Raw genomic sequence first — 16,232 nt, 5'->3', positions numbered from 1 at the left:
AAAAACTTGGCTTCATCCGTGAGAAATAGGCAGCTCCACATGGAAGTGTAGAAGGGATGAATATATTCGCTGACTGTGTAATCACTATGTAGGTTTGTTTAACCAATTTTACGAGTTTATGTGATGTTTCCTCCCACTTCCACTTGTTATTAATTTTGGCAAAATATTTGCACCTACGTCTATATTAACCTTGGGGCCACACTAACATGGTTGTGACATAGCCAAATTCCAAAGGGGCATGTGGCAGCTGTCATTTAAACATGTATGTAAAGTTGCTGTTGGATTTTGCAGGAAAACAGATGTGCGGCATTTTGGTGAAACAGCTGGTTTTCGGTAAAGCACTTAATCAATTGATAATGCGCTTCGGCTACATCCCACAGGGCCCAAAATGACCCGGCATGTGACTGCTGCAGTCTAAAGGGAGGATATAGTGTTTTTTTCAAATGTCTGCAGCAAAATATCCAATAACAATCGTACCTGATTACTGTGTATTTGCTGTGTTTTTTGCTTGCGTTTTTGCATTTATTTCATGTGTTTTGGGGTCAGACTCGAAACAGTGTTTTATAATACTTCTTTTAGTGCAATAAGGCCACGGGCACACGTTCAGTATTTGGTCAGTATTTTACCTCAGTAAGTGTAAGCCAAAACCAGGAGTGGGTGATAAATGCAGAAGTGGTGCATATGTTTCTATTATACTTTTCCTCTGAATGTTCCACTCTTGATTTTGGCTTACAGATATTGAGGTAACATACTGACCAAATACTGAACGTGTGAACGTGGCCTAAAGCTTTGATCCTGCAATTAACCACAAAAACTGCATTTTTTACATGTCTTCTTTTTCAGGATCTCCATAGTAGCATATAGAGAAAAGCTCACCAAAAACTGCACAAATGATCAATGTCATTAAAAACACAGTGGGCATGAGTTTTCATTAACTATGCTTTTACAGTTAAACACAGCAAATTTTCTGCACAATAACACAGCGGAAAAAAAAACAAGTATTTATGCTACATAGGAACATGGCCTAGGGTGCTTTCACATTGTGTTGTGTGTCCCCGTCAGGACATATGTCCGAAATTCCACACAAAATGGGGTCCGGACATATGCGCCGATGAGGCCATAGTCTGCAATAGTGACAGCAGAGCGAATGTGAGCTCTGCCGTGCACTTTTCTCAAGACTGTACACCTACAGGAGGCGGACACTCAGATGCAGTCTACTATGAGTGTCCACCGTTTTGCAGAGGATTGCGGATGTATGCCCGATGGGGACACAACGTAATGTGAAAGCACCGTTAGTGTTCTAATCACACTAACTGTAGTTTAGTCAAGTATGCTAATAACAGTGCTTACTGCATCCTTGGTGTAGCCAAGAGACTCATTCACTGTTATGCCAACTGTGTTTGCATGCCATCTTAGCGAACGTGCTGAGATGAGGTGCTAACCGAGTGTCTTCGGCATGCTCGAATAGTATGTTCAAGTCCACACGCTTGCATGTCTTGCGACTGTTCAACAGCTGCAACACATGCAGCCAGGGATTGCCTAACAAACGGACAATCCCTGAATGTATTGCGGCTGTCGAACAGGGACTCGAACATATTATTTGAGCACACCGAAGACTCTTGGTTAGAACCCGAGCACCTTATCAGAGCATGTTCGCTCATCACTACCCCATCTCCCTTCCTAGTGATTGACAGCACTAGCTTACATGAGCTTTGTCTGCAGACAGTTCTCATTCTGGGCAACCACTGCTGTCAATCACTAGTGAGGGAGGTGGAACCAATGGACGGAACAGTGCACTGAGCCTCTTGGCCACTCCAAGAGTGCACCAAGCACCATAAGGTAAATTTCAGTTTCTGCAAAATGGAGGCAACGATTAGAACACTGAAGGAGTGATTGTTATAGGGTCTATAGCCCCTGCAATAAAAATATTTTGTAAAGTGCTGCTTGATTTATACAGAAAACAGGTAATTCCAAACAAAATCTGGTGCTCAGTTAACAATTCGTAATCCATATCTTACCCTCAAATAAGTGGCTCATATCCACCCGTACAGAAAAGGAAAATGTCACAGATGAAAAAAATGGCATGAAAAATGTCTCAAATGATATATTTTCCTTGTGTTTTAGTTGATTTCCAAAGACACCATGACCTCATTCATTCAGACTAGTGTTTTGTACGTCAGTGTAAATTAACCCCTTCATTGGAGTAAAATGTACAAAACACATTAAGAGGAGCATGTCTTTTAATGAATTTGGTGCCTCTTACTTTTGCCATGCACCTCCGCACCAGAAATGTTACTTCAACCAGAGGCTGGTGTATATTTCTGCAGTAATTTATGCCACTTTTTAGCATAAAATATGAACTTGCCGGGTGGGCTTCACCACACCCCATCCTGACCCAGTTACTCCCACTCCAAAGGGGAACGACTTGGCCAGGACTGGTGTAAAAATTACAAAAGCTGCAAAATTTTTGAGCAACATCTAGTTAAGCTAAATTTTTATGACATTTCAAGGGCTTTTACACTAGAATTCTGGTGAAAACGCATTGATGATTTTGAGCCATATTTTTTATTTTAACATTGCAGTATATAAATACAACTTACATGTTTTTCCTGTTTTCACATCATAATCTAATGCATCAACTGTATATGAAAGGCTGTCAATGTAGTACATGGTTTTGTGATCCAAAGACCAGTCTAAACCATTGGAGATATCCACCATGTCAAAGTGTTTCACCACAGAGTGATCTGCATATAAAGTAAAAAGTGAACCCTGGTTCCTCTCCACCACTGCTGGGCGGATCTCCTGGGACATGGTGCCTATGAGGAGATAATACAAGTTAGCCTTCACAAATGCTTGGGGTCGCTTAAGAAAAGAATAACGCAGCAATATTAATTAAAGCCCACAATCATAGTTTGGCCTTTGTCTTATAATAATTGGTCAACAAAGGAGATAGTGGTAGTTTTCTTTCTGGCTTATAATAAAAAACACAAATATTGAATCTAATAACTACACAATTGTCCATAACATGACTTGTTCTAAAATATTGATTTAATAGGAAACACACTTATTATTAACAGGGATTGTCCTCCTTATCTTCATAATAACATTTGTAGCACTTACTAATATATAACTATTACAGATTCTTCTGAACCCTTCTTCACAATCTGCACAGCCCTTCCTCCCGACGAAGCTACAGAAGTGGTGAAACGCACGTCGAGGTGTGTCAGCAGAACATATACCCTACCAACTATGGCTACAGATACTTGAATGAAACTATTTACATATAACTCCATATGCCGTAGTATTTTACTGTCATACTGTGACATATCCTTTTGGTTGTCTCTACTATTATACCCGTGACTTCTAATGTCCCATTTGTCTATTATAACTTATTGTCAATTCCCATGGCTCTTTTTGTTACCATATTGAATATTATTTATCTTTTACCTGTACCATAATACTATCTAGTTAGACAGACATTTAGCATTTAAATATTGAATTTCTGGACATAACTTAATATATACTTCTTCAATATCTATCTATGATATGTCTACTCATCTAGTGGGGTATAGGTCTGTTCTTTAATTTTCTAACTTTAATGTCCCATTATACTTGTACTTGTATGTCATAAATGTAACTGGTTATTTTTCTCTATATATTTAAATAAAAATTGTTATGTCCTATTATTGCCGATCATCTGCTGCTTCGTTGTTGCTATTGGTATTTAGCGTGATACGGAGAGTCTGAAGTCTGGTGATATCACTGAGAAGAAGAGCAGAACGACGCTGTATATTGAAGACCGCAATAGTTAAGTATATTAAAGTTATTGTCCAATACTAGGACAACCCCTAATTATTCTCAATGTTTGGTCATGTTAAAATAAAAACACCGATAATCACCTCCCATGTCGCGTTCCTGGGGCTCACGTGGGGTTGTTATATCGGCACTGGCTTCACTATCCCCGTGTTCAGATGTATACATTTTCAAGAAGTGAGCGGCCAGCCGCAGCTGTCACTTCTTCTTCATTACGTATACATTCACACACTATATTATATACACATATTTACAGATTTTGCAAAAATAAAACTTCACGGGAGAGCTTCTTTAAATAAAAAGTACAGCCCCAGATTGGTGATAGGTACTTTTAAATACTTGGATATTTTTTTTTTTTCATTTTGGGTTGTTCTTGTTGTTTTGTGGACAATTACTAGGTTTTCCATCAAGTTATTGTCTCAAGTTACAATGGTTTCAGTTTACAAGGGTTGTCCTGGAATTAACCAAGTATTAATGTTGTAACTTGGTGGACCACTATAGTTACTTTTGTTTCCCTCTAATAGCTCGTCAGAACTTCCAAATAAGAGTGGTCTTATATTGGAGGACTCCATCAATCCATAGATTACATGACTGAACCCTGCCCCAGCAATATCAGATAATTTCCTGAAACCTGATAGTTGTAAATCTTCTGATCACCAGATTGGCTTTATTTTATGCTTTTTTGTTTTGATTTTTTTGTTTAGAAGGATTTGTTTTGGTGAGATAACCATTTTAACTACGGTAGTAATGAAAAATATATTCTATTGCACCTGCAAAGAATCTTCCTTCTGGGTCCACTTTCCCATCATTGAAACGATTGTTTGGTTTATCTTCATCAACTTGAGCAAGGGGGGTTACGGACTGGTCTTCCCAATTCAGGGCAGCAAATGTAGTGCCTGTGGCAACTACATAGCCACCAGACTTTCGAAGGGCAACTGAGCCGACTGGTTCCTCTACAGAGAAGACAATATAAGTTGACATCTTCATTAATAAACTGAAAATTAGAATTATATACAATTTAAAAGGAAACTGTCATGTTCTGTTATACTGTTAAGTAGGGTTAATCTGCAAGATAATAGCGTTCAAAAGTTACCTGAAAGTAATACAGAAATTTTGGCTACTGGAAGAAAATAACTTTTTTCTTCCCGGGAGCCACCAAATTTTGGGCATAGAGGCATGACCGGAACGGATTAAGTCACCGCTCTGTATACAGTGAGCAGTGGCTGTAAGCACACTCTGGCACTTTCATTAACAACTCGCTCTGCAGGGCACCTGTGCAGAATGAACTGTCAAAGTGCTGGGGCGAGCTTACAGCCGCCGCTCACTGTGTACTGTAGTCGCTCTGTGCATACATCTCTGACTGAAAGTTGGAAGCTCCAAGGAATATTAAAGTTCATTTTCTCCCGTTAACAGTGCTTTCGATAAGGCAGTCAGGGAGCTTTGTAACACTGTTAATCTGCAGGTTTCTAGCATTTGAGGACAAGACAGGTTCCCTTTAACCTATATGGTACCTTGAAAAAGTATTCATACCCCATGATCTTTTCCACGCTTTTTCACGTCTCTCACACACACTTAAATGTATTTTATGTGACAAACTAACAAAAAAGTAACAAGTATTAGTGAAGTGTAAAGGAAATAATTTCTGTTTATTAAAAAAAAAATACATCTGAAAATTGAATAAAGAAATAAAATGCTGAGTGACCAATTGCCTACAGAAGTCACTTAATTAGTAAATTGAGTCCAACTGTGTGTAATTTATTCTCAGCATAGCTATAGCTGTTCTGTGAAGGCCTCAGAGGTTTGTTTGAGAACAACAGGGATCAAACAGCATCATGAAAACCAAGGAACACTCCAGACAGGTCAAGGATAAAGTTATGGAAAAGAATATAGGAGGGTTACGTTCTAAAAAAAGCGAAAAGTGGTCCTACAAAGTATTGACTTAGTGGGGTAAAAACAAATGCACATCACAATTTTCAGATTAATATTTTTACAACAAGTAGAAAACCATGTATCATTTCATTTACACTTCACAAATACTTGCTACTTTGTGTAATTATATCACATAAAATCCAAGTAAAAACATGTAAGGTTGTGGGAGTAATGTGAAAAAATGTGGATAAGCTCATGGGGTATGAATAGTTTTTCATGGCACTGTATGTAGCTTAGATTTAATATAAGCTCTATAACCAATTTGTTCTTCAAGCACAGAAACTTAGGAATCTTTATGAGAGTACTGGAATCAACTATAGCATTCAATATAACAATGTAAAAGGTAAATAAATAAAAAATGTTTGTTACCTATACACTGATGGACCAATATATAATATATACAGTAATTAGTCCAGTAATTGGTTTCATCTAATATATAATAGTTCACAGTCATAATGGTTCCAACCCCATGAATAACTAATTTTGTATGTGTGACATTTACCTAAAGATACACTTTGGATTTTGTTAGTAGTGGGGTCCCAGCGACAGACCTTCTGTCCTGTAATGTCAACGTATACTAAAAGACTTTCCCTTTCATCCCAGACTGGAGACTCTCCAATTCGATACCTCTCAGTGATTACACATTCAATCTTGATGGAAGACATGACTCTGTATAGATGGAGACATTAAAACAAATTATAAATTCATAGAATTGTAAATCAGACATACTGATCATACATATAGCATTGAACAGCATGCTAAATGAAGTTGGGTCGGATCACATACTCACCTGGTCATTTGGCTTGGTGAGGTTAGCTCATGACCCAGAGGTGCATCTATGTTTTCTGGCACCCGGGGCAAGAATTCAGTTTGGCGCACCCCCAAGCACATATGTGATTTGCACACTTTGCTCACCCTAATTCAATGTTCTGTGAAAAACTGAGAGAAGCTGGAAGAGAAGCTTGTTGTCACGTGACCAAAAGTTTGAAAATCGCATATGAGTGAAGTGGCCATGTGATGACTGTTGGATCATGCAAGCAGAGCTGATTCCTGACTGTGAGGATATTACATGCTGTTAGGATTGAATACAGGGCTTCATTTTATAATTAAAGGGTGCAACCAGGTTTGAGATGAAAGTCTGCAGTCACTATAGGTGGCTGCAGGCTTGTGATTTGTTTATTACTGACTAGACATGTCCAGCCCACTCCATTCACTTTCATTGAGTGAGGCCATGCATGTCTAGTCAGCACCTGACCACATGTATGAAAATCGCTGGCACGAGAGAATCTTGGCAGCCTGCAATATGCACTGTGAGAATTCAGAAGTCTGCAGTCACAAACTTACACACCCCCTTTAATCCTCCTAACATAAGTAAAAATATGAGAATTAGTTTCACAAAAAAAAATTTAAATTTAGATACCTGATCAACGACGTTGTCTCTGTAGTTGTTCTCTTTCTTTTCTTCTTCATCTTGTCCAGACGCTATGATGAGTTTTCTCACCCACAGCTATTCTCTGCAGACTTCCATCTTCTATGGTCTTCCCATCACCCTCGCTCCCCATACTGTGTCCACGTACTTTTTCCCCTTATTCCTAATACTGTGTCTGCACCCATACCGCCATACACCATACTGTGTCTGCATCCATCCCCCCATATTACCCTTTCCTCCTCATATTGTGTCCTCAAATTCAAATACACCCCAACACACATAGCAAATACCCCCCACACACATAGTAAATACCCAACACATTAAATACCCCAAAACAGTAAATACACCTCACACACACAGTAAATACACCCCCTAAACACACACATGGTAAATACACCACACACACACAGTAAATACACCCCCTAAACACACACATGGTAAATACACCCCCACACACAGGAAATACCGCCCATACACAGTAAATAACCCCCATCCCTGTTACACTAAATCTAACCTCCATCTTCAGTGTCTTCAGCTCCACTAATGTGGGCCATTTACCACCATGCTCTCCGCATCGGCAAGTGACTTCAGCAGCATGATTACATGACCTGATCACGCTGCTGACTTCGCTCTGACCTGGTGGTCACAGCTTCAATTGTACTCCCATCTGAAAGACACTGGGAGCCGGCTGTCAGCTTGACAGGTGGCCCAGACAACTGACTTCCAGTCTAGGGAGCGACAGAATGCAGTCGGGGGGACACACTTCGAACCACAGCCACATTAGGCGGTCTGACTTTGCTGCCCCATGCCTCGGCTGCCTCCTCCCCTAAATACACCTCTGTCATGACCGCTCGGTTGTAATGTTTGTAAAAATTACTGTCAAGTCACACTTGGACTTTTGAGTCATGTTGGACTTTGTAAGGTTTGTTCGATAGTATGCAGGGCCGGCGTTAGGGGCAGGCAGACCAGGCAGCTGCCCCGCTCCTCCAGGGGCCCCCAGCTAGCGGCAAGTCATGCAGCCGCTATGGGGCCCCTGTGAAGCAGGGGGGCCCACCTGCCGCCAGCGCTGACTCCCCCCGCCGCATTGAACTATACCGGTGTCTGCCGGTACAGTTCAAAGCAATGATGGAGGAGAGAGCGTCACCTGACGCTCCCTCTCCCATCATTCCCCGCTCTGCCTGCTCTGACACAGCGGGTGCGCATCATTGCGCACTCGCTGTGTGTCAGGCAGTGCAGCGGCAGCCGCTGACACAGGAGCAGGGAGCAGCGCGGGCTCGGGGAGAGGTGAGGAGCTTGTGTTTTTTTTGTTTTTTTTTACTGGACTGTGCGGCCATTCTCGGGAGGAGAGAGGCGGGGAGGGAAGGGGGATGTGGGCAGTGCTGTATACTACTGCGGGCATTGCTGTATACTACTGTATGGGCAGCAGTGCTGTATACTACTGTATGGGCAGCAGTGCTGTATACTACTGTGGGCAGTGCTGTATACTACTGTGGGCTGTGCTGTATACTACTGTGTGGGCAGTGCTGTATACTACTGTATGGGCAGCAGTGTTGTATACTACTGTATGGGCAGCAGTGCTGTATACTACTGTGGGCAGTGCTGTATACTACTGTGGGCTGTGCTGTATACTACTGTATGGGCAGTGCTGTATACTACTGTGTGGGCTGTGCTGTATACTACTGTGGGCAGTGCTGTATACTACTGTGGGCTGTGCTGTATACTACTGTGGGCTGTGCTGTATACTACTGTGGGCAGTGCTGTATACTACTGTTTGGGCAGTGCTGTATACTACTGTATGGGCAGTGCTGTATACTACTGTGTGAGCTGTGCTGTATACTACTGTGGGCAGTGCTGTATACTACTGTGGGCTGTGCTGTATACTACTGTATGGGCAGTGCTGTATACTACTGTGGGCTGTGCTGTTTACTACTGTGGGCAGTTCTGTATACTACTGTGGGCAGTGCTGTATACTACTGTATGGGCAGTGCTGTATACTACTCTTTGGGCTATGCTGTATACTACTGTGTGGGCAGTGCTGTATACTACTGTGTGGGCAGTGCTGTATACTCCTGTGTGGGCAGAGCTGTATACTACTCTGTGGGCAGTGCTCTATACTACTGTGTGGGCTGTGCTCTATACTACTGTGTGGGCTGTTCTATGTACTACTGTGTGGGGTGTTCTATATACTACTGTGTGGGCTGTGCTATATACTACTGTGTGGGCTGTGCTATATACTACTATGTGGGCTGTGCTATATACTACTATGTAGGCTGTGCTATATACTATGGGGGTATATTATATTCTATGGGGGAGGCTGTGTTATATACTATGTGGCTGTGTTATATATTTGGGGGGTACATTATACATTATATTCCATGTAGGAGGCTGTGTTATATACTATGGGGGGCTGCATTATATTCTGTGGGGGGCTTTATTAGATTTTATGAGGGATGATTGCATCATACCCTTTGATGGGGCTATATTATATTCTATGGGGAGGTGGGCTGTATTATATCTTGTTCGGGGTTACAGTATATTCTATGGGGGGGCTGTATTATATTGATATTCTATGAGGGGTGATTGCATCATTCTCTATGAGGGGGCTACATTATACTATATGGGGGGCTGCATTATATTCTATGGGGAGTTTACATTATACTCTGTGGGGGGGTACATTATACTCTGGGGTGGCTGCATTATACTCTGTGGGGTGGCTGCATTATACTCTGTGGGGTGGTGGCTGCATTATACTATATGTGGGCTGAATTATACAGTATCGAGGACTATGGGGAATACATTATACTATATGAAGAACTATGGAGTGCATTATACTATGGGAAGTGAATTGTACTACATGGATGACTATGGCGGTGCATTATACTATATGGAGCACTGTGAGGAGTGTATTATGCTATATGGAGGACTGAGGAGTATATTTTAATATATGGAGGACTATGAGGAGTGTATTATACTATATTTGCCTAGGGCCCCACTTTGCCTAAAACCGGCCCTGATAGTATGACAAATATAGAATTAGCTTTGCCAAATTCAAGTAAGATATGTAACAAATAATTTACTTCAGAATGTCATAAACATAAAGATTCCACATTTTCCTGGGCACATTCAGAATATTCCAGAACCAGGCCACACACATATACGCCACATAAAACTAGAAGAGATTAAAAACATACCAGGATTCAGCACGGTTTTTCTAAATCACCATAATGACCCAACACAAACACTGCTTGCCCGAGAACTGCTGCATTTACAGGATTTAGAGTTTTTTCTCAGCATTCAGATTCTTTTTGAAAAGCTTGAAGGAACAGTGAAAGGCCTGATCTAACAATCAGGACGTTCTCCTCTGTAAGTACATTTCCTGCAACTCTCTCGCCTGCTGAGAGGTCAAAGGATCAGCAAACACAAGATCCAGCAGTTATCCAAGTAGGCCACCTATTGGAGCAGCACAGCACGTCACTGACATGCTCCTAGAAAAGGGACAGGAAATTAAACTGAATTTTCGCACATTCTAGTAAAGGGAGGGTTTGATTTTTTTTTATTTTTCAGGTCAAAAATTGTAGGCCAGATTTTTCTAATTATTATAGGAATTTTTGAAAAGCATACATGGTCAAGGAACCACCATGTATCAGAAAAATGTTTTACAAAACTGAAATAAAAAAAGAGGGTGATAAAGTTGCTGCGAATTGCGACAGACAGGCAGGTAATACCTTCATAAAAATGTATTGAAAGATTAAGAGCTATGCATTTCAACATTAGACCGATGTCTTCCTCAGGCCAGGCATGATGAGGGGGCGTTTTGGAGCAGACACTTTCAGGTGAGAGGCATATTGGCATACGCGGCTATGTGCGCCTTGCCATAAATCCTGCTGGCGTAAGATTTGTACCATAGAGAACTCCGCCTGTCGTTATGAATTTGATTGTCTTTTTTTTGTGCAAAAATATGAAATCTGGCGGAAAAAAACTTTGAGGAATCGCCTCCATATTTTTTTCATATGCACTGGAAAAAAACCTGTAGTTTTGACGACTGCCCATGAATTTAAGGATAGCTGGAAACCATAATTGACTCGTTCTGCATTCTTTGGACAGAAGCAAATTGCTATATGGCTAATCATGTTTCTTTTGTCATAGATTTCAGCTTTCAGCAGAGTAATCAGCACTCAATGTGGCAGAATGAAGTGTTTTACGTGAGACATACAGCCAACATCTTCATCATCACAACACGGAGGATTGTGGGATAGACTGGATTCAAACAAGACATCTAGTACCACTAGGACCAGCGCCACCACCTGGCAAGTGCTGAGGCCCTGGACAAACTCACTGTTGGCAGGGGCATAACTACCACAGTCGCAGCGGTCACCGCTCTAACCGCCTGGCCCGACAGGTGAGAGGACCACTGACGCCAGCAAATACTTCAGGTGGATATACGTGCTTGGACGCACATTCATCTGAAGTGTGTTGCAGCACACAGACACATTGGGTCCATGGCTGGAAATACACGCTGCAGACCAAACAGAGGCCAACAGCTGATGTAGGCGTGCATGTGACCGGTACCACATGGCAGTGACATCGTGCTCCTGTCGCTTGTACACTGAAGTCAGCTGCCAGCTTTACAAGAGAACGCCTCTCGGTGGGGAAGCGGAAGAAAGGTGAGGTTTTTTTATTTATTTATATCAGTGGCCATACTACTACATGGATGACTATGGGCTGTGTATTATACTACATGGATGACTATGGGCTGTGCATTATACTACATGGATGACTATGGGCCGTGTATTATACTACATTGATGACTATGGGCTGTGTATTATACTACATGGATGACTATGGGCTGTGTATTATACTACATGGATGACTATGGGTTGTGTATTATACTACATTGATGACTATGGGCTGTGCATTATACTACATAGATGACTATGGGCTATGCATTATGCTACATTGATGACTATGGGCTGTGCATTATATATGGAGGTGCATTCATTATACTATTTGAAGGACTATGGGCTGTGCATTATATCATATGAAGAATATGGGCTGTGTATTATACTAATATTGACGACTATGGGCTATGCATTATACATGGAGGTGCATTGCGCAATATGGAGGAATATAGGGGGTACATTATATTATATTGAGAATTAGGGGCTGTGCATTATATATGGAGGATTATAGGCTGTACGTTATACTATATGGAGGAATATGGGCTGTGCATTATACTATACGGAGGACTTTGGAATGCATTATATTATACGTATGCTATTGAAGAATTTACAATAGATATCACTCATGTAATGTGAGAAGTAAGGGAAATCTTTAGCATTGAACTATACCTATTTCTCTGCTGTATCTGTGCATCTGTGCATGAATCGTGGTATGTGTTAAAGGGGCCCATGAAAACCTGGAGCCAGCCTGAGAACCACTGTACAGTATTAAGAGGGTTTTCTGGGTTAAGCATACATTTCTGCAGTGTGCCTATGTTACTGCAAATTGCCAATTTTGACAGCACAGTGTCATGATTCTCCTCCATTGCCAGCTTGAGATGTCTTCACGTGACCACAAGGATATGTACTTTGTGAAGTTGCAGTCATGCACCAAGTAGCTTCTCATCTGATTCTCTCGAGAGCATTGAGAGAAGCTGGAAAAGTTGCTATTCTGCACATATTCAAATTACATACTTACGGTCAACTGATGTCCACTCAAATCAGCAAAAGAAGGGGATCCTGACAGTGTGTATATTGCAAGCTGGCAGGATTTGGTAATCTGCAGTCACATAGTGATGATGAAAAAATCTATGCATAGCCCTGAAAATCCCATTAAAGGTAATCTGTCACTAGGTTTTTGTTCGCACATCTGAGAGTAGCATGGTGTTGGGGCAGAGACCCTGATTCCAGCAATGTATCCCTTACTGAGCTGCTTGCTGCAATTTTGATAAAATCAATGTTTAATGTTCTGTAGATCTAAAAGTTCTGGAATGCTGAGCCCTGCATAATCCCTCCCACACCACTGATTGGAAGCTTTCTGTGTACACTTTATATAAGCAAAAAGCTGAAAATCAATGATGAAGGAGGAATTATACAAAGCTCCTGAATATGGGGGACTACATGTCAGTAAGTTAACTGTTCCCCAAGTGATAATCTGCTGCTGAGAAAACAATGATCTTATCAAAACTACAGCAAGCAGCGCAGTAAGTGACACATCACTGGAATCAGGATCTTTGTCTCTACAGTATGATGCTGTCAGATTAAGTGGCAAAACCCCATTAACAGATGTACATTATAAAACTCCAACAATGAAAATTGTACCATCTGCTCACTTTTCAACACAGTCAGTCCCTTGCCAACATATGCCTGCAGCTGTTGTACATTGTAGCTCCTGTTAGAATATGAAAACAGAAAAAAATCATAGATGACAAGAAAAAGCTGACTGAAAGGTTATTCCAATCTCAGCTATCCAAGCACCGTCACCTGAGGTGCCACTACGGAAACAGCTGATAGCAAGCGAGCAGCACAATTTCTCCTATACCAATGAATGGAAGTTATGGAAACAGCGCCAGGCAGTTTCGGTAACACAAGAGACTGATTTTCCAAGGATTTTCAATACTGCATTGTGTTACATACTGTATATCCAGTTTCCAATAGTAAAGTATTTCAATATAGAACACAGACTGTCATTTACCTTTTATATGATACAGACATCATAAATGTATGAAATCAGATATTACCTAGAGATATCAGGGGTCCAGAGTCCCTGCAGTGACCTGATTGCAACAGGTTGTGATAATTCCTGTCTTATATATTTCAAGCCTATTAATATTTAACTCCAAGAGTTGAAGCACCTTTGAGATACATCTAAAAAGACTGTAGCTGAGTATTAGCAAAATATTCCTGTCTTCTCAGGCAGAAATTTTAGGCTTCTTCAGCACTTTCTCCATGCACTGGTATTCAGCAAGGATGTCCGTTCTTACTAGCCCAGCACAAATCCATAACCAGAGCCTTAACAGATCCTTACCACCTCCAAAAAGTCAATAAATAAAATGTTAGCAAATTCAGCTTTGTGTAGTCTTTCATTGGTACATTTTACCGTAAATGTCGCCTCAATCAAAGTCAATGCTGGAAATCCTGAACCTACAATGTGTGCCAACTGGGTAATGGGTGGGCTGATTAAACAATAACCGCTGGTAGAGAGAAAGGTGTGTTTGGGGTCATTGTCCTGTTGAAACATAAATGATGGTCCAACTATACACAAACCGAATGGAATAGCATGCCGGTGCAAGATGTTGTGGTAGCCATGCTGGTTCAGTATGCCTTCAATTTTGAATAAATCCCCAATAATGTCACCAGCAAAGCACCCCCACACCATCTCCTCCATGCTTCACGGTGGGAACAGGCATGTAGAGTCCATCCGTTCACCTTTTCTGCGTGTATCGAGGACTATGGGGAATACATTATACTATATGAAGAACTATGGTGTGCATTATACTATGCAGGGGCGGACTGGGCCGGGTGGCAGAGAGGCATTTGCCCCCTGGGCTGGTTAATTATCAACAGACAGGGCTGCCCGCCCTCCCAGCAGCTGTACTGTCTATTCAAGACCTGGCTGCGGGGGCGGGGAATGCTTGACTTGTTATGCATCCTTTCTTAACTCCTTAGTGACAGAGACAAATTTAAAAAATCTGACCATTGTCACTTTATGTAACAATGTATAACTCTGGAACGCTTCAACAAATCCCAGTGGTTTTGAGTTTGTTTTTCCATGACACATTATATTTTATCAGCAATAATATACTTGGCACTCAGGAGAACTTTTTGCAAGATAAAACATCATTTATTTAGTGCATCCAGTTCAACATGAACGTTTTCGGTCTAAACATAAGACCTTCATCAGACAGGGTTTTTTTGAATACTGAAATACATATGTAAAAATACAAAAAGGTTTTTTAGACAAAGTCCATGATGCACAATATGAATACAACATGCATTATACACAATAATAAACAATAACGACATCACTGGTCGTGTGACAAAACAACACATGTGGCGGACTGGGTGGATCCGGCCCGGTGTTACGTGAGTCGTGAGCCTCGTTCCGGAAATGCTAAGGACTGTGAACACAGGAATTGTGGTAAGGTGACCATGATAAGTCTTGGCAACGGCCTATAAAGGTGAGATACTGATTGATAGACCACCCCTGAAAATTTCAAGGAAATTTACAAAATAATTTTTTTAGGGGCCTATCCAGGTTTGAAGTGACTCTGGGGGCCCTATATATTGGAAAACACCCAAAACTGATACCATTTTAAAAACAACACCTCCTGACATACTGAAAACTGCTGACAGATAGTTTATTAACTTTTCAGGTACTTTTCAGGAATTAATACAAAGTGGCATGATAGGAATGAAAAAGTTGATTTTTACAACCTAAATGTCGTAGACTTTTTAACAGGTTAGTGTAGCCGGCAGACTCTAAGGCCGCTATTTGCTCGTGAATTACCATGGCAAACATCAGGACCACACAGTCATGATCTCAGTGTGCCGATGGGGATAAAGAGGGAGAAGCCACACTCTTTGACAATCAATTTCGCATGCTGTTGTGCAAATGGAATAGACAAAAGATGGAAATTATTGGCAATTATCAAGACACGCTCAATAAAGAAGTGGTTCTGCAGGTGGGGACCACAGACCACATCTCCGTACCAATGCTTTCTGGCTAATGTTTTGGTCACTTTTGAATGTTGGAGACGTGGAGGGGGCCATAAGAGGGCAACAACAGGACTGCTACCTCAGCCTTTGTGCAAGGCGAAACAGGAGGAGCACTGCCAGAGCCCTGCAAAATACCTCCAGCAGGCCACAAATGTGCATGTGTCTGCATAAACGGTTAGAAACCGACTCCATGAGGATGGTCTGAGTGCCCGACATCCACAGATGGCGTTGTGCTCACAGCCCAACCTCATGCAGGACGCTTGGCATTTGCTACAGAACACCAGGATTAGCAAATTTGCCACTGGTGCCCGGTGCTCTTTACAGATGAAAGCAGGTTCACACTG

At 41.4% G+C, this 16,232-nt stretch overlaps 1 protein-coding gene across 3 annotated transcripts in view; it reads right to left on the bottom strand.

Annotated features, from left to right (window-relative positions):
- Nucleotides 1-13,948, bottom strand: part of RGN (regucalcin) — a 31,233-nt gene extending 17,285 nt beyond the window's left edge. The window contains exons 1-4 of one of the 3 annotated variants that reach the window (XM_077296902.1): nt 13,911-13,948; nt 6,245-6,411; nt 4,584-4,766; nt 2,601-2,816 (exon numbers count right to left, since the gene is read on the bottom strand). In XM_077296902.1, coding sequence (XP_077153017.1) covers nt 2,601-2,816; nt 4,584-4,766; nt 6,245-6,407 — 562 coding nt within the window. In that variant the 5' untranslated portion in view covers nt 6,408-6,411; nt 13,911-13,948. Of the gene's footprint in view, nt 1-2,600; nt 2,817-4,583; nt 4,767-6,244; nt 6,412-7,162; nt 7,267-10,362; nt 10,576-13,910 lie in introns of those variants that run through there. The other 2 variants (XM_077296901.1, XM_077296900.1) reach the window with 2 other exon arrangements.
- Nucleotides 13,949-16,232: the final 2,284 nt, after the last annotated feature.

Source organism: Ranitomeya variabilis, chromosome 3, assembly GCF_051348905.1.
Source record: "Ranitomeya variabilis isolate aRanVar5 chromosome 3, aRanVar5.hap1, whole genome shotgun sequence".
Lineage (NCBI taxonomy): Eukaryota > Metazoa > Chordata > Amphibia > Anura > Dendrobatidae > Ranitomeya > Ranitomeya variabilis.
The sequence above is the reverse complement of the archived record's forward strand: the minus strand, read 5'-3'. Positions and strand labels throughout refer to the sequence as shown.